This window comes from Pyrus communis, chromosome 16 (genome assembly GCF_041283825.1).
Source record: "Pyrus communis isolate YQ-2024b chromosome 16, ASM4128382v1, whole genome shotgun sequence".
Classification (NCBI taxonomy): domain Eukaryota; kingdom Viridiplantae; phylum Streptophyta; class Magnoliopsida; order Rosales; family Rosaceae; genus Pyrus; species Pyrus communis.
This window is the reverse complement of record NC_142580.1, coordinates 6,339,206-6,363,330: the sequence shown is the minus strand read 5'-3', so window position 1 is coordinate 6,363,330 and position 24,125 is coordinate 6,339,206. Positions and strand designations below refer to the sequence as shown.

The window sequence follows — 24,125 nt, the reverse complement described above, 5'->3', positions numbered from 1 at the left end:
CAACAACTGTGTCGCCCTCACAAATCTGCCACCACCACGTAGAAGAAGAATCCACGAACAAACTGGATGAACTAAAAACGGGGGTGAGCGAGCCACCCGTGGAAAAAGTGCTTTCATAGTCCTAAAAATAGTGCTAATAACACTTTAACACCTACTCAACGTCAAAGTGCCTGTCAAGAAGAAGCACCCAATGGCTCGAGTAGCAAAGGTTGGTGGTTTAAGATTGACCATGAGAAGCAACATCTGAGCAAAAGAGGGGCATAAAAGCCCAAATCTGAGACATTTTGCATGTACACATTATGGCTGACAAAGAAGACGATTTCAGAGGAAAAATTGCTATATGTGGTGTATGCTTGGGAATTTGCATTGTTACCACATAAATAGCACACGAACATGTCCTACGAAAATTGGACCTTGAAGTTGAAGGTCGCAAGGAACTCCCTTACACGGGCCTGTAATTTTGCAGTCATTCTAAAAATTGGACCTTGAAGCCCAAAACAACTGGATTAACATACCCGACCCGGTTGGGACCTGAAATGAAAGGAGTAGTCAAGCCGATACCTCCGTAGCATTTTTCTCTCTCTCTTCTGTTTGGCAAGCGAGAAAATCCAATGCCTCCGAAAGGCAAAGACAGGCAGCGCGCCGCCGCGTCGACGCAGCAGCCGCCTCCCTCCCTCGAAGAACTATTCGGCTCTCTCAACAAGCACATAGAGGAATCCGAATTCGAAAAAGCCGTCAAGGTTGCAGATCAAGGTTATATCTCCAGGATTTAATCTCGTTTTTCCTCCGAATTTCTCAGTTTAAATTCCTCATTACGTTGCGTGATTTTAATTTTTTTGGTAACGTATCGCAGTTCTCTCGGTTAACCGTGGCGATGAGGACGCCCTTCGATGCAAGGTCGTGGCCTTGATCAAGGCCGACGACATTGACACCGCCCTTTCCACGATTCGATCTTCCAAGAGTCCTCCTTCGGATTTCAGCTTCTTCGAGGTTCGTAACTTCGATTATATTTTAGCAATCAGCTGTAAATTTTGGTTATTTTCTGACTTGTTTGTTATTATATTTGTTTCCGGCATTGTTATTTGTAATTAGTGATTGATTTGGAAAACTCAGTAGCATAATTACGTTGGCATTTCTTCCGATTCGATGCAAACTCGAAATTACGGTTGTTAGATTGTAAATTGTCAGGGATGAAGTTATGAATGTGTCTGATATTTGTTAGATGAGGTCTGGTTCACATTTCTTACAAGTTAATGTGTTGTTACATAATAATTACTTGCGATGGACCTACATCCTTAGTAAGTATAGAAGTCTAACTGCACAAAATTTAGAATTAGAAAATGTGGCTGGTTAGCATTGTTAGGTTGAGTGGAATAAACACAGAAGCTCTGGTCAAATTAGCTTTTATGTTCGTACCATTTATGATATTTGGCCATTATTTTTGCACATTACTTGCATGTCTCCTCTCACACTCAAGATTTCGTTATTTTGATTTGAACAATGTATCCAGAGGTAGTCCATTGTCATATTCATTTGATGGTTATGGTTGTATGTTTAGTTGTGCAAAATGTTATAAAGAGACGTGTGAATATCTCTCATTGATGCTCTTTTCTACTTGCTCTATTCCTAAATAGGCATACTGCTTATACAGAAATAACAAGCTAGATGAAGCTCTTGAGTTGTTGAAGAGGCAAGAGAGAAATTCTGCAACCATGATCTTAGAATCCCAGATTTTGTTTCGCTCGGGAAAGATGGATGCTTGTATTGATATATATCAGAACCTTCCAAAACCCAAGGTCGAATCCTTAGAGATAAATTCTGCAGCTAGTTTGGTTGCAGCTGGGAGGGCTTCTGAAGTTAAGCGTACATTGGAAGCTCTAGGGGTTAAAGCAACTAACAGTTTTGAGCTTGCATTCAACACTGCCTGTTCTTTGATTGAATTGGAGAAGTATACAGAGGCAGAACAGCTCCTTCTGAAAGCCAGAAGGTAAATGCTACTTATTTGTTGACTTTGACAACACCCAATCAAGTCATATTTTTAGGCAGTAAATGCTTTTTATTGTGTTTATTATTACTATTTCTCAGTTTTTAATTTGTACCACGACACTGTAAATTTTGTTTGGACTGATTTTAGAATATCTTTTGAAGAAATTTTGAGCCTAAGTATCACGGACTAAGAAAAGTAAGGCATGCAAACTTATCAACTCAACTCAACTAGGCCTTGCCACTGCTTAAGGTTTTTTGTGTAGATCTGGTTTTCCTCTCATTAATCCCCGGATAAAGTCATGTATATGTTAAAATGTTAATTATTTCCTCCCTTATTAATTGTTTTTGTATTTAGTTTGACGTTTCCCTTTAGTATTGGTCTCAAAACCACCATTCACTTTACTATTAAACAGCCTTTGATTGTGTTTATACATCTCACAAATCTATAGAAACTCTTTAGTAAAAGTGAGAATGAACTGATGGACGTAATTCACTTGGTTTCTTAGAATTGGCCAGGAAGCACTGTTCTCTGATAACGTACCTGAAGACGAAATACAAATTGAATTGGCGCCAATAGCTGTCCAGTTGGCTTATGTACAGCAGGTAATATTGGTAACATTAAGCAAAAATTTCTCTTATCAATATTTTGGGAAGTTAAAAATCCAATAGCCACTGATGAAAATTAGCTTCTTTCAACAGCTCCTTGGGCAGAAACAAGAGGCTGTCGAAGCTTATACGGACATTATTAAACAAGATATGGCAGATGAGGTATCACTCAGTGTGGCTGTCAACAACCTCATTGCTTTGAGAGGTCCAAGAGATGTTTCTGATGGCCTGAAGAAACTTGATCGACTAAAAGATAGGGAGAAACAAAACTTCCACCTGGCTCCTGGACTAGAAAACAAGCTTTCACCAAAACAAAAAGAATCAATATATGTGAACCGGGTCCTTCTACTACTCCATGCGAATAAAATGGATCAGGTCTTTCTCTTTGCTTTTATGTCTTTTCGAGTACTAATGCTGTGAACATGTTAATTATGAATATATTACATAAGTAAGCCTTTATTGGTGCTTCAGCTCCCCTTGCTGATCTCAACTCTTTGCTTCAAATTTACAGGCTCGAGAACTTGTTGCTGCACTGCCAGACATGTTTCCTGATAGTGTGATGCCCGTGTTACTTCAAGCTGCAGTTTTTGTCAGAGAAAACAGGGCTGGGAAAGCCGAAGAAATTTTAGGGCAGTTTTCCGAGAAGTTCCCTGACAAATCCAAGGTGGTTCTCTTAGCGAGGGCACAGGTTGCTGCTGCTGCTGGTCATCCTCTTATAGCAGCTGAGTCCCTTGCTAAGATACCTGATATCCAGCACACGCCTGCCACTGTCGCTACTCTTGTGTCTCTTAGAGAGCGTGCCGGGGACATTGATGGTGCAGCTGCTGTGCTTGATGCTGCAATCAACTGGTGGTCAAATGCCATGACCGAGGACAATAAGCTCAGTGTTTTAATGCAAGAGGCTGCTTCCTTCAAGCTCAGGCATGGCCGAGAAGAGGAGGCTGCCCATCTATACGAGGAGCTTGTGAAAAGCCATGGAAGTGTGGAAGCATTGGTTGGGCTTGTAACTACAGTTGCTCGTGTGGATGTTAAGAAGGCAGAAGCTTATGAGCAGAAGCTGAAACCATTACCAGGACTGAAGGGGGTCAATGTGGATAGTCTGGAGAAGACTTCTGGGGCCAAACACGATGAGGGTGTTTCTCATGTTAAGATCACGGAGACCTATGATGAGGGGAAGAGTAAGGCTAAGGCTAAAAGAAAGAGAAAGAGAAAGCCAAAGTATCCTAAGGGGTTTGACCCTGCGAACCCAGGTCCACCACCAGATCCGGAGAGGTGGCTTCCCAAGAGAGAAAGGTCAAGTTACAGGCCTAAGAGAAAGGATAAGAGAACCGCTCAGGTAAGAGGCTCCCAGGGTTCCGTAGCTAGAGATAAACATGAAACTGGTGCCGCTTCCAACACTTCAAACACAAAATCAAACCAAGCAGCTACCTCCAAAGGAGCACCTCAAAATGCAGTCGCAGAGCTATCCAAGCCTTCTTCATCGAAGTCACGAAAAAAGTCTAGGAACTAGTTGAAGGATCCAATTTTCCGGGTTGATTTTTGTGACAGGTTGCAGAATTTTAGACAATTTAATTTGGTGCCCTAGTGACTAGACAGAGATTTTGTGGTTAAATTATCGGCCTTTTTTCTGCTTGCTTCTGATTCAAGACGACAAAAAAATGATGAATTCCTTAAGAAATTCGGTTCAGAACTCTATATTTATGTCTTGTGAATTTCAGCTTTGATATTGATGTTTAACTCATTATTCGAATTTGGTGTGTTTTCGTGCTGAATTCTAGGACTTGCATGCTACTCTAGCGTCCCCAGCTAATGATATAAAACCATTTGTTTTTAGAGAGTTTTAACGAAAAGTCCACGGTACTGTTTACTTTAACGAAAAATCACATTTTTAGATTAAAAAGTTAAACCTGGTACTATTTCCTTTACCCTTTATTTTGTCTTTATCATTAAAACTCAAAACTTTCAAGTTCTTTTCATTAGTTTTCCTTTGTTTTTAACTTTTTGACCTAACGGCACGTGATAAGTTTGACATTTTGCCATCCCCTTTTATGTAAGTCTCTCTATCTCTGTCCCGGGATTATAGTATGCCAATGTTGCATGCCGCGTGAGCGTACCAGAAAACTCAGGCATTTTTTGTTGCTTAAGCGGAGAACTGATTTGTTTATTGGCGTGAAATGTGGAGAATGTGGAGATGCTTGCCAAAGGAGCATCTTCGACAACTCCAAGTTATCAAGATTTCTTGGCCCTTGACATTGGCCATCCTCCCGTCTCTCTCCTCAACGCACAAGAAATAAACTTATTTATATATACATATATTTCGTATACATATATTTCCTATTGTTTTTATTCATTATTTTGTTTTAAGCTTTTTTTTTATTTATTTTTTATTTTTTTTATTTTTTTATTTTAATAATATTGGCTAAAACCTTCTATAATATGTTCATCTAAGTAGTTATTTGTTGAGGTTATTTGCATTTTTCTTAAATTTATGTTAAGTTTATCGACGAATCGTCAACGACCATATGAACATTTTTAAAATCGGAGTATTGACTTATCAACGATACTAGTTATAATTTATATCAACAACGTATTAGTGATATATCAGTAATTTGCAAAAGTGCAATTAACTATTTCACACTGTACATTTTGGATTCGATTTTTAGCGTTGGTGAATCACATAATGGTGACTAGGGGAGGCTGAAATGCCTCTGTGAGTCTTCCCGATCTCCGAAAGGATGGATTGCCGCGGTGAAGCCACCCGCTGATCCTCTTTTTAAGGGAAAAATGCAATTAAATTAGATCATATGCAATGTTTGTTACAAACATTTTGATATGGCTATCTTTATTGCCATTCACCTTCATTATACAACAATCTAAATTTTTATATTTTTTATTTAATTTTTACTCAAGGCTTGGACCATTTCAAAGTTATTAATTAAATTTTTTTTTTTTGTATCAAATAAAATATTAACAAAACAAATAAATAAATCCACAACCAACAACCAACCAATAAACAAAGAAACAAAACAAATAAATCAATCAATTCACCTAAATAGCCAAATATGTGAATAAATAAATCAAAAGACAAATGGGATAAATAAAAATTCTCTTAACTTGTGAAAGGGATTAGGACCAAAATGAAAAGAATAGAACTTTCCCAATGGGTTTTTGAACTTTTGACAAAAGATAAAAAAATAGACTTGCGAAAGGGGCTGGATTCGGATTATCCTGATGAATAATGCCGAAGCCATCAAGGAGAAATTTTTTATTGTCCGACACTTGATACATCATGTGTTATCATATAAATAATGAGATGCTTTGTTTTATAAATTATTAGTATTTTAATGAAATTATTTTACCGTTTTTAATTTTAATCGTGTTGTGGATACAATGAAAAATCTCTTGTCAACGCTCCAAAAGTGGACCCGTGGGTAACACGTCGCCAACTTGACCGTTTGGACGCAAAACCCCACAAACTCTACCAACACGCGCTCCCAAACACAACCTATCCTCCCTCCAACTTGCGCTTACCGACGAAACCCGTAAACCCCCTTCTTCAATGACTAATTTACCCTCCACCTGATCAACAAAATCAAACGGCCACAAATGAAAACCCAAATCTAAATCCAAATCTAAATCTCACTAGACGAAAAGAAAAGAAAAATAAAACATTTCGAAAATGGTAAGTATCAAGTAATGTTCTTATTTATTGTCCATTACTTTTCCGATCTCATGTCTCTACGACAAATTATATGCAAAGACTTTACAATTTTTGATTATATTATTAGTGTTCCCCGTACCATTTCAACATAAGAAAGCTATGGTTAAACAATCTTAATTTAATCATAGCAAGTGGTTCAATGAAAAACTACGAACAACAATTCTCTACAGGAAAAAATGGAAGGTCTTGAATTCAATATTTTTTAAGCTGTGAATTCTCAATTAGCCTTCTTTGAACCTGAAAGTAATGGATAACAATAGTTCGTCATCAGTTGTTTCCCTTTAAAATAAAAATCCTAGTTTAAAATTCATAATTCAAAAAGTTTTTTTTTTTTTTTTTTTTTGCCAAAATGAAGACCCAATTGGCAAAAAAAAACCTAAAACACAGAGTGCAAAATGTTATGATCAAAGAAAAACATTATTTATTATTCAAAAGTGAGATTAATTATTAATTATTATTTTAATTGTTTTAATTTGGAGGGCGAGAGAGTTCAAAGAGAGCGAGATATGTGGGCGGGGGAGAAAGGGAGCGGCTGTTGGGAATCAGAGCGAAACAAGGATTCCTTCTCCCGCCACATCCTAGTATCCTACTGCGAAGAAGCGGTAAACCCTTCTAACAACCGACACGTGTCCTTCTCCCCAACCCCACTCCTAAATTGGACAATTCACCCTGACTTTCTCTCTCTCTTCCCACAATATTTTCTTCCCCAACCCCACCCCCCCCCCCCCCTCCCCTTTTTTTATTTATTATTTCTACACTTTTATTCAATTTTCTTGGCGTTTCTCCTTCTCTCTCTTCTCCCTGAACTCGATCGACAAGCGCTCGTCCTCTGTTCGGATCGAATTCCCACCTCAGGAAAAGAGCAGAATGTTCTGAAAACCCTAGAATTTCAATCGAATCGAGCAGAAAGTTAATATCTTTTTCTCCTTCTTTTTCTTCCGCGAGGGTTCGGTACCAGGAGGCGGCTTCGCTTTGTCGATTGTGTTTGTCTGAGCAAAAATTAGGGTTGGTGGTAATTGTTTCGATTCGTTTCTGGTTTATTTCATTTGGTTATCCCTTGAGTTATCAGTTTCCCTTTTCAAGTCTATCGAAATTTTGTTTCTTTGATCCGTTCTGTGTTGGTATCTGTTTTTGCCTCGTTTGGTATAAACCCTAGGTTAGTCGAATAAAAAAATCCCCCCCAAAAAGTTAAATTCTTTGATTCTTATCCCTGTAGATAAATTGGTTGCGGCATCGTTTTTTCGGTTTCCATTTCAGCTGATTTTAGGTTATTTGCAAGAAATTCTGTGAAATTTTTGGGCGTCGTTTTAGTCTGCCATCAGAAATTGAGGGTTTCCTTGTTAGATCTTCCTTCCCCTTGTTACATATATATATATTTTTTTTTTTTTTTTCCCACACCTCTTTGATAAAACGAAAAAAAAAAGAAGAGAGAAAAAGGGTTCAAGAAATCTAGGGTTTGCCGTTTGTGTATAGACTTATGTAGAGAGAAGTCTGGTTGGGGTGTGTATTCAATGGCCTTGAATTTTTCTCACCGACCAATCTTTCCGGGGCATCTGTCTGAGGACAATTTGGTTTCTCCAATGAGGATTGCCAATGGGTACCTTGTGGAGGGTATGCCAGAGAGGAATGGAGATGGTTTCGGTAGGCCGTGGCATTCAAATCGAGAAGTGGATGGTTGCTTTGATTATGGAAGAGATAGATGTGATAGGGGTTGCTCACAGGATCCCGTTTCGAATGACATTCTTGATCTATTGCCTTCGGACCCTTTTGGCATGGATATAAGTACCACGTTTACGGCTATCACAGGCTGGCTTGAGGATTTGGAAGTGGACTACAGTGGTTACAGAAGGGATGAGGTGGGGACAAGTAACGGTAATTATGAACTTTTTGCAGGGTTGAATTTTATCTGGAATAATGCTATGAAGTTCCAGGCATTTCCAGGGAATATTGGGGTCGATCACAAGTCTAATGTAGCCAGTGGATTCGGTGGGTGCTCAAAAGAGAAGGGAGTTGATGATTCGCCCTTACACAGTGGTTTTGGATCAGCATGTCCTGTCGCTGACGTTTTGAATTTTGGCAATGAAAGTTGTGGTTTTTCCAATCGGCAAAATGTAGAGGTCCAGCATGGCGATGGGATTTGTGGTGGCGGTGATGGAGGAGCTCCTCATGGGGCTTTGATGTTTGCCCTTAGTTATCTTGGGGTGCAGGATCTTCTTGTTGTAGAAGGTGTTTGCAGATCTCTCCATTCTACAGTTCGCGGTGATCCCCTTTTGTGGAGAAATATTCACATAGATCAACCACTGAATGAGAAGATTACCGATGATGTTCTTTTGCAATTAACTGATAGGGCTCAAGGAAATCTGCAGAGCTTGAGCCTGGTGGAGTGCCCAAGGATCACTGATGATGGTCTGAAGCGTGTGCTTGAAAGTAATCCCAGGCTAGCCAAGGTTAGTTTTTGGCTTCTGGATTTTACCTCAACTGTTTGCAGCGTTTTTTTCTTAGAATTCTTTTATTATTGTCTCTTTACAAGAAGTTCTGCACTACCATTCATGGTTATTAATTGCTTACCTTAAATTTCGTAGACTTGTGCTCAAAGTTAACTCTAGTGAAGAAAAATTTGATTCATGTTCCATTTATTTGTGCAGTTGAGCGTGCCTGGATGTACTAGACTCAGTATTGAGGGCATTGTAAATAGCTTAAAGGTGTTCAATTCCAAGGGCGCACAAGGTGTGAAGCATTTACGAATTGGTGGACTCTATGGTGTGACACAGAAGCATTTTGAAGAGTTGAAGTTCTTGTTGGGAACTGATGGGCAGATGCAGCCTAATACACGCAAGCCACATTTTTATCAAAGAGGGAACTTTTATCTGGCCTCTGATGATGATAGTGACATTGATATTGAAATGTGCCCTCGATGCCAGAACCTGAGGCTTGTCTATGATTGCCCTGCTGAGGCTTGTCAAGGGAAAGAACATCCAACTCAGGTATGCAGGGCCTGCACACTTTGCATAGGGAGGTGTATTGAGTGTGGTCGGTGCATTAATGATAGTGAATATGAGGAAACGTTTTGTTTGGAGTTGCTTTGCTCAGATTGTTGGAAGCAGCTACTTAAGTCTCAAGAGACACAGGATGGAACCTACGGTCCCTCCAAACCTTCTGTTCTCCATGAACGGAATGATACTCTTAGTCGACATGGCTAGGTTCTGTTGGTTCTGTAGATCTGCTGGTTTCATATTAATGGATGAGAAAATTACAAGTGGTTCCTAAGGTGTCCAATCAGTTTAAGATTATGGTCCCTTTATCTCATACCGCTTGGTCAGCTGGCTTTGTTGGATTTAGTCTATTGGTTGACTTCAGCTTTGGCAGTTTGTATCTCATCTGGGGCTCCGAGCCCACTGCTAGTACATTGTGATGAACAGAAAAAATAAATGTAAAATAAAAACAAAAAAGATGGAAATTTTAGGGGTGAAGGAGATTGTGAACAAAATTCTGCATCCACTGTCCAGGGCATGGAATTTTGTTCTGGTGATTCCGTTAGTTGGCTCTGGCATGGGTAATTGTTCTACAAGGAGTATGTTGATTTGCCTTGGAGTATTATGTATGAAGTCTGTTGGCATCTGACCAAGATGCGAGGTAGCCTACTAGAGCAGTCAACAGTAGGGAACTACTACTTGTAGAGAGCAAAGTGGAAAGGCAACTTATTTGTTGTACATCGGCCATTGTGCTCTGTGAACTCTGTGCCTACGCATGGAAGTGGTCGTCGGTTACCTGTGAAGAGTTTGAAGCGTGAAGTACGTTGGTTCTTGCAGTCATGCAAGGGAGCCGAAGTAGCACTCCCATCTGTGACCTGCTATTTGGGATGAATCCCAGAGCAGGACAGGATCTTCTACCTGGCTTTATATATTGCACTGATTTTATCTGGTGTCATCTATAGTGCCATTCCACAGATTCGTTCTTGTTCAGTCAAGAATGAAGCTACGATTGTTTCCTCCTGCCGGAAACAATGTTGTTCATAAAAGACGGGGCATGTGCATGTGCATTGTTAAAAAAAAGGCCGTGCTGGTATGTTCTTGCTTTGGAGGACGTCTTTCGTCTGTCTCAGTTAGGATCCATGGCAGCTTCACCGTATGCTCTTTGAGCAAAGAATTGCCAAATGCTGCTTCTCTGGCGTCAACCAGAGTTATCTTTCGTGTGTGCCTTGAGCACCAAGTTATCTGCTTCTTTACGGTCGAAACGAATGATGTAAAATGTACTCTCTCTCATTAAGTTATGGTTTTATGTAAAAGCGGGCAAAGCTATTGGTCGCTATGTACACTCTTTTTTCCACTTTCCTTGGATGTATTATTCTCTTATTATCGAGATTTTCCCACTTGTTCTTTCATCCTTATATTTTTATCGTTTAGGCCACAATCCTTTCAAATGTATATCTTTTAAGCATGTTTTGTAACAATGTATTCCCAAAGTTGGGAGCAGAAACAAGGTGCCCTAGTCAACTTACGAGAAGGAGAACTTATCATTTGATTCATTTTTGGTGCGATCACATTTGCATCTTATTTTATATTTTCAATAAATATAAATATGAGATCTATTTTGACGGGGTGTGTATAAATTTTAGATACGATTTACTTTTCTCGTTATAGAGGTTCACTTATGAAAGATATATATTTACATTGTTGGTCACATTAATTATTTTACATCTCGTCTATTGGAGAGCTTTTCCGTCTAACAAGAAATGTAAATTGCTTAAACATGACATTTTACATCTCCAATTAGATATGATCTAGGTCAATGAAGAGTGTTATTCACGTTTTCAGTGGCTATTTGATACATGGAATTGTGTCGAGAGTGAGGATAAAATTAATTTTCTCACATGATAGCACGTAATTGATACATAAAATTATGTCGAAAGTGAGGATAAAATTAATTTTCTCGCATGATAACACATAATTGACTTAAGATATCGTCGTAATGTTGCTATCTCATGCGTAAGGATGTTTCTGTTGGCATGTGTGCATGGTCCAACTCAAAAACGTAACATTCATTATTCGCTCACATGTCTTGCGTGGGGCAAACTCAAATACTTGGTAAACTGGTCATCGCTCAAGAAACGAAGAAAGACGTGTCATTTTTGCAGCTCATTTTACTTCTTGTTGGCGACAGAGTGATCCATGTGTCATTCATTCATTTATGCCATGGACACATGATATGATAAATAATTTATGCAACGGGATGTCATTGTGATGATATTTGCATAGAAAACTTCAAAGTCAAGACAATGCGTGATTGACTGATATATTTCCACAGTAAAATTCCGATTATACGCTAGTTTCTCTCATTTTCATGACATACAATTTTAATTCAAGCAATACAAATGAAGTAAAATTGATCGTAAATTAACTGAAATTTTCATTAATTAAACCATTTATTCAACAGAAAATATGAGGACAAATGGGATTAAACTGATTAATTACAATATATATATATATATATACTGGAAGAAGCCACATTGTTCAACACATTGTTTCATTGCCCATCTTCTTTCTGAGTTTTCTTCCGGATCTTCTCCACCCACTTGAAACTCAAAACTGCCTTCCCGAAGCTCCTCTTCGACCCATCCTTGCCCTTCTTATTGTCCTTGTCGGATGATCCCGGTGGCGGCGGGTCCGGGTTGTTGTCCCATTGATCAGCCCAAGACAGACCAGAATCCATTGTCCTCTTTTTTACCTTTTTTCTTTTTTTTTTTCTTTTTTCTCTCGCGTTCTTCTTTTTCGAGGTTAAAAACTTCTTTTAGCAACAGAGCTTTGGAATTTGTTGCAAAAGGGTTAGTTTTTATTTTATTTTAATCCAATGTTGATTTTTCCTTAATTCGATCGAAAGGAAAACTGTTTGGCAGAAGTTAGTTAAGTTTGATGAACAAGTTTAGAAATTTGTCCAACGGTCTTTTGCTTATTACGTAACTTGATTTTTACCTAAACCAAGTCGAGTATCCTTAATTGGGTCATGTACGTTATTGGACTAAAATAGTTAGTAATAGACTCGTTTTCCTTTGTCGGAATTCACGTGATGCAAAAAATTATAACGAACGTAAATAACTAGTTACACACAAGATTTTGCCTTGTCTACCTACTGCAGTTGACCGAGCAGTAGGCAACTAGCAGTCAAGTCAAACTCTAAAACCTACATCCATGCCAAGCCCTGTAAATTATAACCAACCATGTCATACAGACAATGCCTGTTTTAGAGTGGTAAGTTTATCATCTTAGATGCACATCGTCTCCCTACATTTCGGCCGAAATGTCCCTTTTTCTCAAGTACCAAACACCGAAATTTGAGGGGAAAAACCATTTTTACTCCCAGGCCGGCGGTATTTCCATGATATCGCTGAGATTACACGATGGTTTGCACATATGCCGATGTTCCCGACAGACATAGAGGAACATTCGGGAACCGTTGGATTACAACTTCAAGCCTGGGAGGAAGGAAAAACAAAACAAGGATCAATTTCCCTCATCCTTTTACTGAACCTATCGTCTACAAAAATTCTACATGACCTGCAATTTCTCTACACAACAGCTTAGACTCACTGGCAAGCTTCAAGCTTTTGACAATGGCAAGGCCTGTTTGCTTGTGTGTAGAAGTCGGAATGTAGTGCTTGGCATCTTCTTCTTTCCCCATCAATAGAGCCTCCCTAGCCGGAACCACATTTTCCCACCAGAATTCCCTTAAAATTCCATGCATCAAGTTCCAGTAACTCCGGTCCCTGCACACACGGAATATTGTGCTTCCGTTCGGTGTCCAGCAGTACAGATCAACCCACTCTCTGTCCAGTACCTCCATTTGGCCCTGCACCTGAGGCATGTAATAGAAAGGCATGGTTGACCAGGGCAGAGCCTTCTCTGGCTTCCCCTTGTTGTATGGACACTTCACTTCCAGTATCCCACCGCCTTGATAGCAATCAATAAGACCCTCGAGAAGACCGTCTGGGGAGGCACCAATCCAACCATATCGCTCCTCTGCATGGGTAGCAAATCCGTATGAACTCACTTCACGACCTGTGATGCTTTTGTACTTTTCAATGGCCACTTCTTCATTGAGCACGCCCCACTCCATGGCTCTCTTAGATGCTTCCACAATAAGTTTCTCTGATTCAAATACCTTCTCTTGCCAGAGCTCTGGCCGGCGGGTCCCTTTCCAAAATCCCAAGGCAGTGCTGAAGGTGCTTGTGGTCAGCTTGTCCTTGCGTAGGGCAAACCATTCCTCTGATCGTTGGGGAGCATCAGACGGTGAAAGCCGGGTGGCTAGCACTAGTGATGATGGGGGACGATGAATGACAAGAGGGACAACCGGAGAGATCAGTGTTTTGGTGCATGTGGAAAAAGGTCTCAAAATATCTTTCCTAAACCCTATCTTCCTTGAGGATAGCAATTCTAATGCTTTATGGTGAGACCTGCAGAATCCGGTGCAGCAGGCATTGCTCGTTGTCATTGCTAATCTGACAATGCCACCCATAGCTACTCTGTTTCGATGAAGGGTCCTGCAAAAGCCACACACTGCTTGAGAGTTTAGTTGAAGAAACTTCCTCAAACGATATTGGTTTACAAAATTTTAGACACAAAATTCATCAGAAAGAATGCCAAATGCGTTCTAGGCACATCTAACATTACATGAATACGCAGTAATCTTCTTCATGACAAAATAAATCCAAGTGAAAAAGCACATTCTATCGTTCCTCCTGTAGGGCAAGTATCAATTTTTCAACCAAAGAAGGAACTGAATTTTCGAAATACCATCCTTTTCCTACAAAATGTATCATTCCATTCACAGTATTCGCAAAGCGATTCAAAAAAAAAAAAGAAAACCAGAGGACGCAGTTTACTCTAAATACAAGTACTGCTAATGAGAAAAAGATAAAAGAAAACCCAAAAAGCTCAACTTCCTCCCCCAATCTCCCAATTCAATTCAAAGTCAAAACCCACATGATTAGCAGTCCTTAATTCGAACATGAAGGGGATAAAAACATATTGCACTCAAGCTGTATGATTTAATACCTGAGATACGGCTCGAACTAAAGGCTCCGACTTTGGGAGCTGCGGAGGAAGCGGAGCGAGGCTTGGGAGTCCGAGAGGTCACTCCGCCATGAAGAAAATACAGAGAAGCTCTGGACTGAGCGGAAGAGACTTGAATGAGCTTCATCTGTCACTATGTTCCAGCCACCACCATTTCTAGGGTTATGTTTTTGCCACTGCAAAATTTGATAGAGAGAAAAGGAAGAAGATTTTAGGGCGGGTAGCAGGCTAGCAGCTGATAACATTTTCCAAAAATCCAACACGCCACGGACTTATACCAGTCTAAAAACGCCGTCGTTTTGAGTAAAACGGCTTCGAAACGTAGCGTTTAAAGTTGGGAACTTTGGTATAAAGCTCAGCAACCAGAGAGGGAAAGAGAGGAGAGAGAAAGCGCTGAACTCTCTCTTCTTTCTTCGCTAATCAAAAGACAAAAGCTTTAAATTCAAGCACTTTCTTCCTCTCACTGTAGTTTCTCTCTGTGTCTGAGCTGTGAAAACCCAAAACACACCGACTGAAAAGAAAAAAAAAAAACGAAACAAAAAAGGGTTAGTTCTGCCGCTGGTCAAGTACTTCACTTTCTTCTTCCTTTTCCACCCAATATATCACTGAATCGAATCCACAGTCTCACTCTCTCAAACACCCTTTTCAAACTCAGAATTTCAATTTCCACACCCGCCATCATGTATTTGCCGGAAAAGGCTCGACCAATCGATTTCTACAAAGAGGAAGCCAGCCGGGACATGATGATGGAGGTGGTGGTCTCGAACGAGGACCTTCCCCAATCCCAAGCTCATCTTCACCAGCCGCCGCCGCAACAGATGCTTATGGGTGACAGCAGCGGTGAGGACCACGAAGTGAGGGCGCCGAAGAAGCGAGCCGAGACTTGGGTGCAGGACGAGACCCGAAGCTTAATAGCCCTCCGTCGCGGGATGGACGGCTTGTTCAACACCTCCAAGTCGAACAAGCACTTGTGGGAGCAGATTTCTGCGAAGATGAGAGAGAAAGGGTTTGATCGGTCGCCGACGATGTGCACGGACAAGTGGAGGAACTTGCTGAAAGAGTTCAAGAAGGCCAAGCACCATGATAGGGGAAGTGGGTCAGCTAAGATGTCGTATTACAAGGAGATTGAGGAGATTTTGAAGGATAGAAGCAAGAATACGCAGTACAAAAGCCCCACTCCCCCAAAGGTCGATTCTTTCGTGCAATTTTCAGATAAAGGTATCGAGTTATTCTTACTTTTTCTGATTTTTTAGATTGCTGGTTGAATATTTGTGATTGAATTCGAAGTGGCTTTGTTAAACTTGAGCTGAAAATTATAGTGTTTTGAAGAAAATTGCCTACCCTTATGATGTATTTGTCAGTCGTTTCCATTTTTGTAGTTGTTCTTGTTTATCTGAATTTGGTACATTACTAATCTGTTAAATCTAAATTGAGAGGGGTTTGGTTTAGCGTTTTCAATTTAGAAATGTTCCTGTATATGGAAATGGCTATAATTAGTAATGTGGAGTATAAAAGGTTTGTAACAATTGACCATTGAATACTGACCTTAATAGAGTCATCCTCTTCACACTGCTGATACCCCAAGTATTATCGTTTGAGTAATTCCTGCATTAATGGCTATTTAAGACATATTTATGGTAGCTCTGCATGAACATCTGGGTGTGATGGCTATAGATATAAGATATGAAAACCTTGATGAGTAATTTGATGTTATCAGGAGAGCGGACTGTGTGGTGAGTTTAATTCTGAGTATCTTGCACAGCACTTGCTTTCGGATCTGGTATACGGGTTGGGGTAGGCTTGAGTCATGATAGATATGCATTCTGGATGTATTTCCAGTTTTGACGACGAGATTGCACATTTAATAAACCAGTGGAGAGGGATTCACAGATTAGTGTAACCTAGTCAAAAGTCAATTTGTTCTTGGTTGATGCCTTGATATTATAAAAGATGAACAAGGCACTGGCCTATATTGTGGCAACGCATTGAATTTGTCCTTTTGCTTATCATTGTCTATTATAGAGATGTCGTATACTGGGTTTCAAAGCATGTTGAACGTGCATGAAAGTTGTGTAGTATTTAGTAAAGTATTGAAGACGCTGCTTCATACAAAACAAATCTTAAATACAAGGAATATTTTTAACCTTTCATGTGTTTTTCTGTGTCTTAGTTGTTTTTTTCCGCTATCATGGTACCCTGGCTCTGTCCTGATACATTATAGGCCGAATAAAACACCATTTCCTGTGACGATATCCACTGACATCAGCTTCATATATTACATTTTCTGTTGTGCGTTCTAAATACTTCATCATGTAATGACACGTTTCCTGGAGTTGCGAAAAACTGTTATGTATAACTTTTGTAACAGACAATGGGGGGACTTATCCTTTGATTTGCCCTGTTTTAACGTTCCTTATCAGGAACGTAACCGGCCTTGCAATTTGCGGAGGACTGCAGCTCAGGTGATCCTTGCCCGTGTTCCGTCCGTGTTCCCTATGTATCAAGTGCTGCATGGGGATTGAACAACACATTCCTTTTCTTCCTTTTCTTCTCCTTCTTTTGGGTAGTGCTTTATGTTCTTTAGTCTTTCGGTCTTGGAAATTCTGCTATCGCATTTCCTAGTATGCCTTGGAGTTAGGGGTTATATGTTATAATTCGTTCATACAGGCGAAAATTTCAACTTAAACGACTTCATTTTGCCCCAACTTTTTCTCTCTATGTTGTGTTGATGGGTTAGAAATTTCTCTATGTTGTTTTGATAGATTAGAAATTTCTTTGACGGATTTTCTGCTCATGCAGGTATTGAAGATGCAAGCATTTCATTTGCACCTGTTGAAGGTACATTAATTTAATCTGAGTTTTAGTGTTCTGGTGTATGTTTATGTTATTTCATCACCTAATTATTAGCTTGCCTGATAACTCTTGACCACTCTTAGAAATTATGATAACTTATTATCTTTAGGGGAATAATCAGTTCTTTAAGGTTATTCTGGTACAACCATCTCAAATAGTCCATCTCATGGCTCATGTTGGATATTATTAGCATGATAGATGGCATTCAAGATTCAATGACCAATGACTTTTTTCCTCCCTTTTTTATTGTCAATGCTGAGTTCTGTTTTTTCTTTTCCTTTTGGCGGAAATGATGAGTTCTTCATGTGAGCGTATGAACTTTTCTGCATGTTTCTTTTCCTATATTCTACTTCTATGTATCATGTTTTTCTAAGTCATTTTTTCTTTTCAAAGAGACATATGTCCTCTCTTTTTATGTTCCTTGGTGCGCAGCTAGTGGCAGGCCAACACTCAATCTTGAAAGACGTTTGGATCATGATGGTCATCCTCTTGCCATCACTGCAGCTGATGCAGTTACAGCAGGTGGAGTTCCACCGTGGAATTGGAGAGAAACCCCGGGAAATGGTAAGTTAAATTGAAGTTGGGAAATTTGCTCAACAAGCGTCTTGTTATATGTGTTTATGCTCCAAATGTATACGGATGAGTAGCATGCAAAATGTCTTGTTACTGTGTTGTCAATAGTTCGTTTATTTCAATTTCTTTTCCATTTTTTGACAGGTGTGGAGGGTCAAGCATATGGTGGTAGAGTCATATTAGTCAACTGGGGTGACTATACTAGAAGGATTGGTATCGATGGCACCGCAGATGCCATTAAGGATGCAATTAAGTCTGCTTTTAGGTTGAGAACAAAACGCTCCTTCTGGTTGGAGGATGAAGACCAGATAGTCCGAAGTCTTGACAGGGACATGCCCTTGGGGAATTACACTCTACATCTTGATGAAGGTATAGGTCATGTATCGATCATATTGATCTTAGTAGTTCCTTAGGAGAGTGGTTGAGAAGTAGCAACTCTTATTCACAGAGATCTATCTAATAATGTTTTGCTACCCCTTTCGTATTGAAAACTTGATGCTAAAGTCCAAATTTCAGGGGTGGCCATCAAAGTGTGCCTCTATGACGAGTCGGACCACATACCAGTACACACAGAGGAGAAGCTTTTCTTCACAGAAGAAGATTATCGCGAGTTTCTATCCCGCCGGGGGTGGTCGTATCTGAGGGAGTTTGACGGGTACAGAAATATTGAAAATATGGACGACCTTCGCCCGGGTGCAATATACCGCGGTGTGAGTTGAGGGAACCGCGTTCCCTTCTCAATGTAATTGTGGATGGTTATGGACCCTTTTTTGTTCAGCGTTGCAGGTTGTGTATTATGGTAGAAGAAAGACGATATTATATTTGCACACTTGGCCTGCACTTTGCTGTTTGTAAAACAAGTCTCTACTCTTCTACACTTCATTGCCTCCTTTCCTATTCATTTCATTTATTTTCTTATGGTTCTTCCGCCTCTCATTTTTTGACAAATTAAATGGCCAGCTAACCATTTCGCTTTCAGTTAATTCAAATTTTCGTTATCAAATGGCCCCTAAACATTTAATTTTCAATTAATTCAATCTTTTGACTCCCAGGAGCAAACTTTTCGGTAGAACTGTCACACCAACATCAACATGGAGTAGTTCAAACCTGCTCTTATATATAATGTGTGCGCATCAAACTTTTTGGCGAGAAGGTTTCCCATCATGTATCTCTTGCTGGCCAGAAAGCTCTCTCATAAGCAATTTTAAAAGGATATAAAGTATTATTAGAGTATCCATCTTGACGGAACGATGTAAAATATATATGTAAATTTACCTTTAATACGGAAAAAAAAAATGGAAAAAGCAATAGCTCAACGTTTTAAAGAGGAGGTGAGCCCAAATTTTAGTTTATCATGGGCCCAAATATATGCTGAAAGCACAAACAATATTTCGTTTTCTTGCTGCATTTCGTTGATCATGGGCCCAATGTAGCAAGGATTGCTTTCATGCGATTTAAGTGATGTCTTTCTGCTGCATTTCGAAGAGCATGGGCACAACAGAATCTATTTTATATATGGAAACTAATACATCCGATGACTTGTCTGGTACGAAATGAATACATCCAACTCCCATGTCGAAAACACCAAGAAGAAAATACATCTTACGGATAAGATAGTTCATCAGCGCACAATTTTTCATCCTCGTCCGAACCATTCTAACAAATTGTGAATAAAAGATTCACAATACCAGAAGTCCACGAAACATGGATACTGGATACCATCCCCCTCCTCTTACTGCTCGTCCCATTCGTCGTTCTTGTACGACACTAGAGTGTTAACCTTGTGAATCTGCACGATCCAGCAAACAGATCAACTGTCAGCAACCAAACCATTTCCTTGTTTTACGGGGAAGAGATTTCTAAATGAATGAAAATTATAAAATGGGAATGCAATGTCTGGAACTTGCCTTGGTGTCAAAGGAATGCAGTTTTACAATTTCTGGATTTGTAATCAGTTTCGGATCACTCTCGATCCAAGTGAATGGGACTGCAACATCTTTATCCGTGTATGCCAACACATCAAACACACCTAAAAGCAAGTAATCGAACAAATGAACATGATAAATACCAATATGAATAAGTAAACCATCTTCGTTTGGATAAGTGAATGTGTTTGCCTTACAGGGTTCATCAAGGCATGGCAAGTAAGTGATGCTCGAAGCAATCTGCCTCATGATTGCCTGAATCTCCCTCATGATTTCCTTGTCACTTTTTTCCCTCGACACGCTTAAATCAAACAAAACAAAACAATGAAACATGATTTAGAAATGAATAAAACAAACTGTAGTTTCATACAACAAGAGGAACTCAAAATAATCCAAAATTGAATTGAATTACCCCTGCTCGACAACCTCGCTATCAGTCTCAATGCTGAAGTTCCACCTCTCAAGAACCTCATTGGTGGCCTTGCTCATTATAACAAGAACAACTCTTTGCAACTTTCCAGATTCCAGCCATTCTTTACAAGATTCAAGATTAAAAAACATCAATCTCCAAGAACAACATATCTCAATCAAGCAATGTAGATTTAGTAGGTGCAGAATGCAGTAAACACATCGTTTCATATTTCGATATCAACCTACTAAGAAAAAATTTAGACCCACAATAACAAAACCCTAAATAGGTAGAAATTACCAGAAAGCTGAGCGGTTAGGTTGGCAATGAAGGATTTGAGGCCCTCGTCTTGAGTAAGCAACATTGGCAATCCATATTTCTTCACCTTCACAAAGCTTTCTTCAGGATACACTCCTCGATTGTACAGAATACTAAAAAATACCAAATTTCCAACCAATATTAACTTCAATATCCAATAAATACATATCCTAAATGAATCAAACACAAAAAGGAGAACATAAACAACAAAAAAAAGGACCAATATCCCATGCCCATTACCTGTTTGCCGAATATCCTGAAAGAGGGAACACAGAAAAAACACAAAACGCAGAGATTAGAAAAAGATTTCTCGGAAACCGAACAAAACCCAACAAAGATAAATGAGAATCAAATCCAATCGACGATAAATTACCGAAGAACTCGCTGGCAATGGCTGCGGAGCCACGCAGAGTGATGATGTCTTTGGTCGCTGTTTTTGAAGCCATTACTACGATGCGCTTCCAAACCCAGTAAAGATTCTATCCAATTTTCTGTTTGGCAAGTAAGAAAATTATGAATTTCCCAGACGAAAAGCGGTTTCTGAGTTATGTGCGATGAGGAGGTGGAAGAAATAGATTTTTAAGGCTTTGTGAAAATCATCGAGTGCGAATGCAACGGCTAGATTCTTGGTTTTTCAGGGATTAACGGTAACATTTTTAAATTTGCGCCACTTTATGGTATGAAATTATGAAAGTGGGCCGGGCTCTTGAGATTCCAGCGTCAGCGGGCCTTGTTTGCGATTGCGAGGCGGTCCTGTACTTTGTTGGATTTACACAAAGGCCCAAGAAGGAATAGTACCGAACCCGTTAAAACAATTTCCTTCTTCTTTTTTTAACACAATTTCTTCGTAATGCAACCATTTTCTCTTCAAATCTGAAAAATAAGTTTGATATAAAAAATTATCTCGAAAGTATTTATGGACGTAATAAAGGAGAATGAGTTGGCAAACAAAATACATGAATAATTATTTAAGTGTCTTGGAACTCGTTTGGAAATATTTTTAAAATGATTGCAAGCGATTTTAAAGAAATTTTTTTTGGTTCCAACTTGAAGTGATTCTTTTAGAAAGCATTAGTTATGTGATTCTTAAATAAAACACTTTAAGTGTTTTTTTTTTTTTAAAAAAAAAAGAAGTTTGACTTGCATTTTTACTAAAAATTGATCTAAAAATATTTTTTTCACAAAAAGTGTTTTTAGCTATCTTAAAAACACTTTCAAGATGATAGTGACAACAATGGGCGTTGAATGAGAAGTCACTAACCTTATTCTCGGTCTGTATCAAAAAATATTTGTATCAACGGACTTCTCAAATCGACAACTATAGATGTCGAATGAGAAGTCCCTTAATACTTAAAAATCACTCATTCATACACAATAAGGAAATGTTAAGAAAATACTTTTTGTAGTACACAAAGCAATTAAGATTCAAATGTCACTTCACCTTACACATGTTATGTGTTATATACAATACAATGGAAAGGGAAGACTTTCTCCACGAAATAACCCGCTGCTCCTCTCATCCTCTCTCGTACAAAGCCAAACCCAAAACCCCTTCTCAGTGCCGCCGACTTTTTTCTTGGGTTAGGGTTGGTGGCAACCTCTTCTTTCTAATGTTTTCCCACTTCTTCCTTTCCTTTTTATTAGCTATGTATACTGCTCTTTCGACACCCATGGTTGTCGATTTTGGCATCCTTATTTCTCGACTTTCTTTGTAGTTTTCTCGGCGTTCTTTGCTGTTTTCCGGTGTTTTTGCCGTCTCTCGATGTTTTTCACAATGTTTTGCGTTTTGATAAACCCAATCCCCATCTGATCATCTTCCATTGCTCCTCCTTCTCACTTGCCATCCCTCCCACAACCTATGCTCAAGGCTAAGGCGACACACATGTTTTGGTCCTCAGACCTAAGCCTTCGTTCATGGCTCCGCACCCTACCGACATGCCAAAAATTCAGGGCCAAGCGTGATGCGGCTTTGCCTAAAACGAGGGTGTTTAAGATGCCCCTTGCCCCACCCTTCCCATTTATTTTGGTTTTTGGTTCTACATGCAAGGGCTTGTGTTGGTAGTTTAGATCTGTTGGCTCTTCTCCGGTGTGGCGGTGAAATTTGGTTAGGAGATTTTCCTTATTGCTATGATACCGCCGACGAATTCAACGCGTAGATGATTTTCTTCGGGCAGCTAGCCTTGTGGTCGTTGGTAAGGTGATGGTGATCGGCCTTTTCGGTTTGATGATTAGGGTTTTTCTTCAGCCTTTTTGCTGAATGGGCTTTGGCTATCCCATCCTTATTAGGCTAGTTTGATGTAATTGTTTTGGGTTTTTCTCATTCAAGGAAGTTTTTTGTTTTTCGAGAAAATAATGGAAAGAGAGATATTCATTTTATCTGTCAAAATTTAGAATAGTGCGATTCATATAACTATTTTTACTTCTGACACACTCTTATTAATTACTATTGATCTTCTTTAATTCATTCAATCTGACGGTTGAAATTGAGAGGAATATAAAAGTAAAAATGGCTGTGTGAAGACTACAATTAATCCATGCATGCAGGAATCAGGATGACATAAAATAAGGGCACACACCTATGTGGCCTGAGTCAGTGTAGACCGCATTCAAACCCTAGCAAAAGCCTAACTATGATTCTCATATGATATAACATAACCCTAATACTTACTGTTCTTGAGTCTTGACCCCTCCATTTTCGAATCTCGATATCTGCATGCAATTGGAACTCGGAATATAAATTCATGACCTAAACTATATTATCTCCAATAATGCGCATTGCAGTACATGCCAGCTGCTGAAACTTCCAAGATTTTGTGCGCATATGTACACACAAACACATATAGATTGTTACGTTTTTGGTGAAATATATATAGAGTTAGATAGCATAGCAAGACAGAAAGCTAACTTCTGCAGGTACACAAATGTATGTATATATATGGTCATTGCCCTAGTGCGTTTGTTGTTTTGTGTGGGGTGGGTGGGGTGGGGTGGGTATGTGTGGTGGGTTTCATAATATATGCAAATTGTCAAAACTTCTGTGGCCAAACTTAAAAGTGGTTCAAACTAAAGAAAACATGAAGATTCATCAGCTGCTCTGGTGCTTTCCAGGAAATGGTACACAGGCGTGAAATCAAAACTCAAAGGGCTGGTATTTTATGGGTAAGTGCATGCGTGCGTGGTCCTCTCTGATTCCTTTTCAGCCAGGGCTACTATATATTTCAAAGAAAATTCGATATATCTTAATACGAACCTCCTTTTCTTCAGAAAAATGTCAACGTTATGTGTTCATTTCCTCATTTCTGCAAAACACTGTAATCTATAAATGTCTGGTTTACATTTCGACCTAATTTCCTGGAATTTGTGCGATCATTGTAGTCTGTTTTGTTTTGGAAACTGATGTGCATGGGTTTGGTAATTTGGTCATGGCCTCTACTTCAATCACAAACGAGAAATGCAAAGGAGATTTTCTCAAAAGAGAAACTTTTTTATGAATTTTCTTTCACCTCATAGTTTAACGTCAGTTAAAAAAATATGAGGTGACAGAGAATTCATGGAGAGTCCCCTCAGCATTTTTAATCACAATATTATATGTATCCTTCAACCATAAATATTAGGATTTACAAATCTCTTTTGTTGAAATAGGAAAATTAATACAATAGATCGGAAAT

General features: G+C 39.2%; 6 protein-coding genes across 9 annotated transcripts; 3 read left to right on the top strand and 3 right to left on the bottom strand.

Moving 5' to 3' along the window:
• The first annotated feature begins 538 nt into the window (after positions 1-538).
• LOC137730894 (uncharacterized) lies at positions 539-4,287 on the top strand. The gene is made up of 6 exons (XM_068469894.2): positions 539-753; positions 854-990; positions 1,635-1,987; positions 2,493-2,589; positions 2,686-2,967; positions 3,104-4,287. The coding sequence occupies exons 1-6, from the start codon at positions 612-614 to the stop codon at positions 4,100-4,102; spliced, it is 2,010 nt and encodes a 669-aa protein (XP_068325995.2). The 5' UTR covers positions 539-611; the 3' UTR covers positions 4,103-4,287.
• A 2,753-nt stretch (positions 4,288-7,040) lies between these two features.
• Positions 7,041-10,694, top strand: LOC137731043 (F-box protein SKIP14-like). The gene is made up of 2 exons (XM_068470098.2): positions 7,041-8,760; positions 8,959-10,694. The coding sequence occupies exons 1-2, from the start codon at positions 7,825-7,827 to the stop codon at positions 9,511-9,513; spliced, it is 1,491 nt and encodes a 496-aa protein (XP_068326199.2). The 5' UTR covers positions 7,041-7,824; the 3' UTR covers positions 9,514-10,694.
• Positions 10,695-11,701: 1,007 nt separating this feature from the next.
• On the bottom strand, positions 11,702-12,092 carry LOC137730733 (uncharacterized). The gene has a single exon (XM_068469691.2). The coding sequence runs from the start codon at positions 12,020-12,022 to the stop codon at positions 11,837-11,839; it is 186 nt and encodes a 61-aa protein (XP_068325792.1). The 5' UTR covers positions 12,023-12,092; the 3' UTR covers positions 11,702-11,836.
• Positions 12,093-12,358: 266 nt separating this feature from the next.
• On the bottom strand, positions 12,359-14,642 carry LOC137732042 (uncharacterized). Of its 3 annotated transcripts, XM_088687825.1 has the most exons (3): positions 14,362-14,642; positions 12,898-13,863; positions 12,359-12,782 (listed from the first exon to the last, which is right to left on the bottom strand). In XM_088687825.1, the coding sequence occupies exons 1-3, from the start codon at positions 14,504-14,506 to the stop codon at positions 12,769-12,771; spliced, it is 1,125 nt and encodes a 374-aa protein (XP_088543951.1). In that variant the 5' UTR covers positions 14,507-14,642; the 3' UTR covers positions 12,359-12,768. The 3 variants fall into 3 exon arrangements, with proteins under 3 accessions (XP_088543951.1, XP_068327436.2, XP_068327437.2); XM_068471335.2 differs by having other exon boundaries at positions 12,359-13,863; XM_068471336.2 differs by having other exon boundaries at positions 12,359-13,847; positions 14,362-14,501.
• Positions 14,643-14,729: 87 nt separating this feature from the next.
• Positions 14,730-18,723, top strand: LOC137732043 (trihelix transcription factor GT-1). Of its 2 annotated transcripts, none has more exons than XM_068471337.2 (5): positions 14,730-15,597; positions 17,179-17,217; positions 17,665-17,796; positions 17,950-18,174; positions 18,322-18,723. In XM_068471337.2, the coding sequence occupies exons 1-5, from the start codon at positions 15,060-15,062 to the stop codon at positions 18,522-18,524; spliced, it is 1,137 nt and encodes a 378-aa protein (XP_068327438.2). In that variant the 5' UTR covers positions 14,730-15,059; the 3' UTR covers positions 18,525-18,723. The 2 variants fall into 2 exon arrangements, with proteins under 2 accessions (XP_068327438.2, XP_088543950.1); XM_088687824.1 differs by having other exon boundaries at positions 14,768-15,597; positions 17,626-17,796.
• Positions 18,724-19,294: 571 nt separating this feature from the next.
• LOC137732492 (mitotic spindle checkpoint protein MAD2) lies at positions 19,295-21,084 on the bottom strand. Its single transcript, XM_068471809.2, has 7 exons — positions 20,831-21,084; positions 20,698-20,713; positions 20,440-20,570; positions 20,143-20,263; positions 19,928-20,031; positions 19,713-19,834; positions 19,295-19,594 (listed from the first exon to the last, which is right to left on the bottom strand). The coding sequence occupies exons 1-7, from the start codon at positions 20,901-20,903 to the stop codon at positions 19,538-19,540; spliced, it is 624 nt and encodes a 207-aa protein (XP_068327910.2). The 5' UTR covers positions 20,904-21,084; the 3' UTR covers positions 19,295-19,537.
• Positions 21,085-24,125: the final 3,041 nt, after the last annotated feature.

Bases quoted from the DNA above. Each gene is read 5' to 3' on its own strand.
- LOC137732043 (XM_088687824.1), top strand. From the start codon at position 15,060: ATGTATTTGCCGGAAAAGGCTCGACCAATCGATTTCTACAAAGAGGAA. The intron at 17,218-17,625 runs GTACATTAATTT...TTCTTTTCAAAG, and splicing joins TTCATTTGCACCTGTTGAAG to AGACATATGTCCTCTCTTTT. The intron at 18,175-18,321 runs GTATAGGTCATG...TCCAAATTTCAG, and splicing joins CACTCTACATCTTGATGAAG to GGGTGGCCATCAAAGTGTGC.
- LOC137731043 (XM_068470098.2), top strand. From the start codon at position 7,825: ATGGCCTTGAATTTTTCTCACCGACCAATCTTTCCGGGGCATCTGTCT. The intron at 8,761-8,958 runs GTTAGTTTTTGG...TTATTTGTGCAG, and splicing joins GTAATCCCAGGCTAGCCAAG to TTGAGCGTGCCTGGATGTAC.
- LOC137732042 (XM_068471335.2), bottom strand. From the start codon at position 14,506: ATGAAGCTCATTCAAGTCTCTTCCGCTCAGTCCAGAGCTTCTCTGTAT. The intron at 13,864-14,361 runs GTATTAAATCAT...ACTCTCAAGCAG, and splicing joins TAGTTCGAGCCGTATCTCAG to TGTGTGGCTTTTGCAGGACC.
- LOC137732492 (XM_068471809.2), bottom strand. From the start codon at position 20,903: ATGGCTTCAAAAACAGCGACCAAAGACATCATCACTCTGCGTGGCTCC. The intron at 20,032-20,142 runs GTAATTCAATTC...GTTTGATTTAAG, and splicing joins AGCGAGGTTGTCGAGCAGGG to CGTGTCGAGGGAAAAAAGTG. The intron at 19,595-19,712 runs GCAAGTTCCAGA...TGGATCGTGCAG, and splicing joins TGCATTCCTTTGACACCAAG to ATTCACAAGGTTAACACTCT.
- LOC137730894 (XM_068469894.2), top strand. From the start codon at position 612: ATGCCTCCGAAAGGCAAAGACAGGCAGCGCGCCGCCGCGTCGACGCAG. The intron at 754-853 runs GTTATATCTCCA...AACGTATCGCAG, and splicing joins CGTCAAGGTTGCAGATCAAG to TTCTCTCGGTTAACCGTGGC. The intron at 1,988-2,492 runs GTAAATGCTACT...TTGGTTTCTTAG, and splicing joins CTCCTTCTGAAAGCCAGAAG to AATTGGCCAGGAAGCACTGT.
- LOC137730733 (XM_068469691.2), bottom strand. From the start codon at position 12,022: ATGGATTCTGGTCTGTCTTGGGCTGATCAATGGGACAACAACCCGGAC.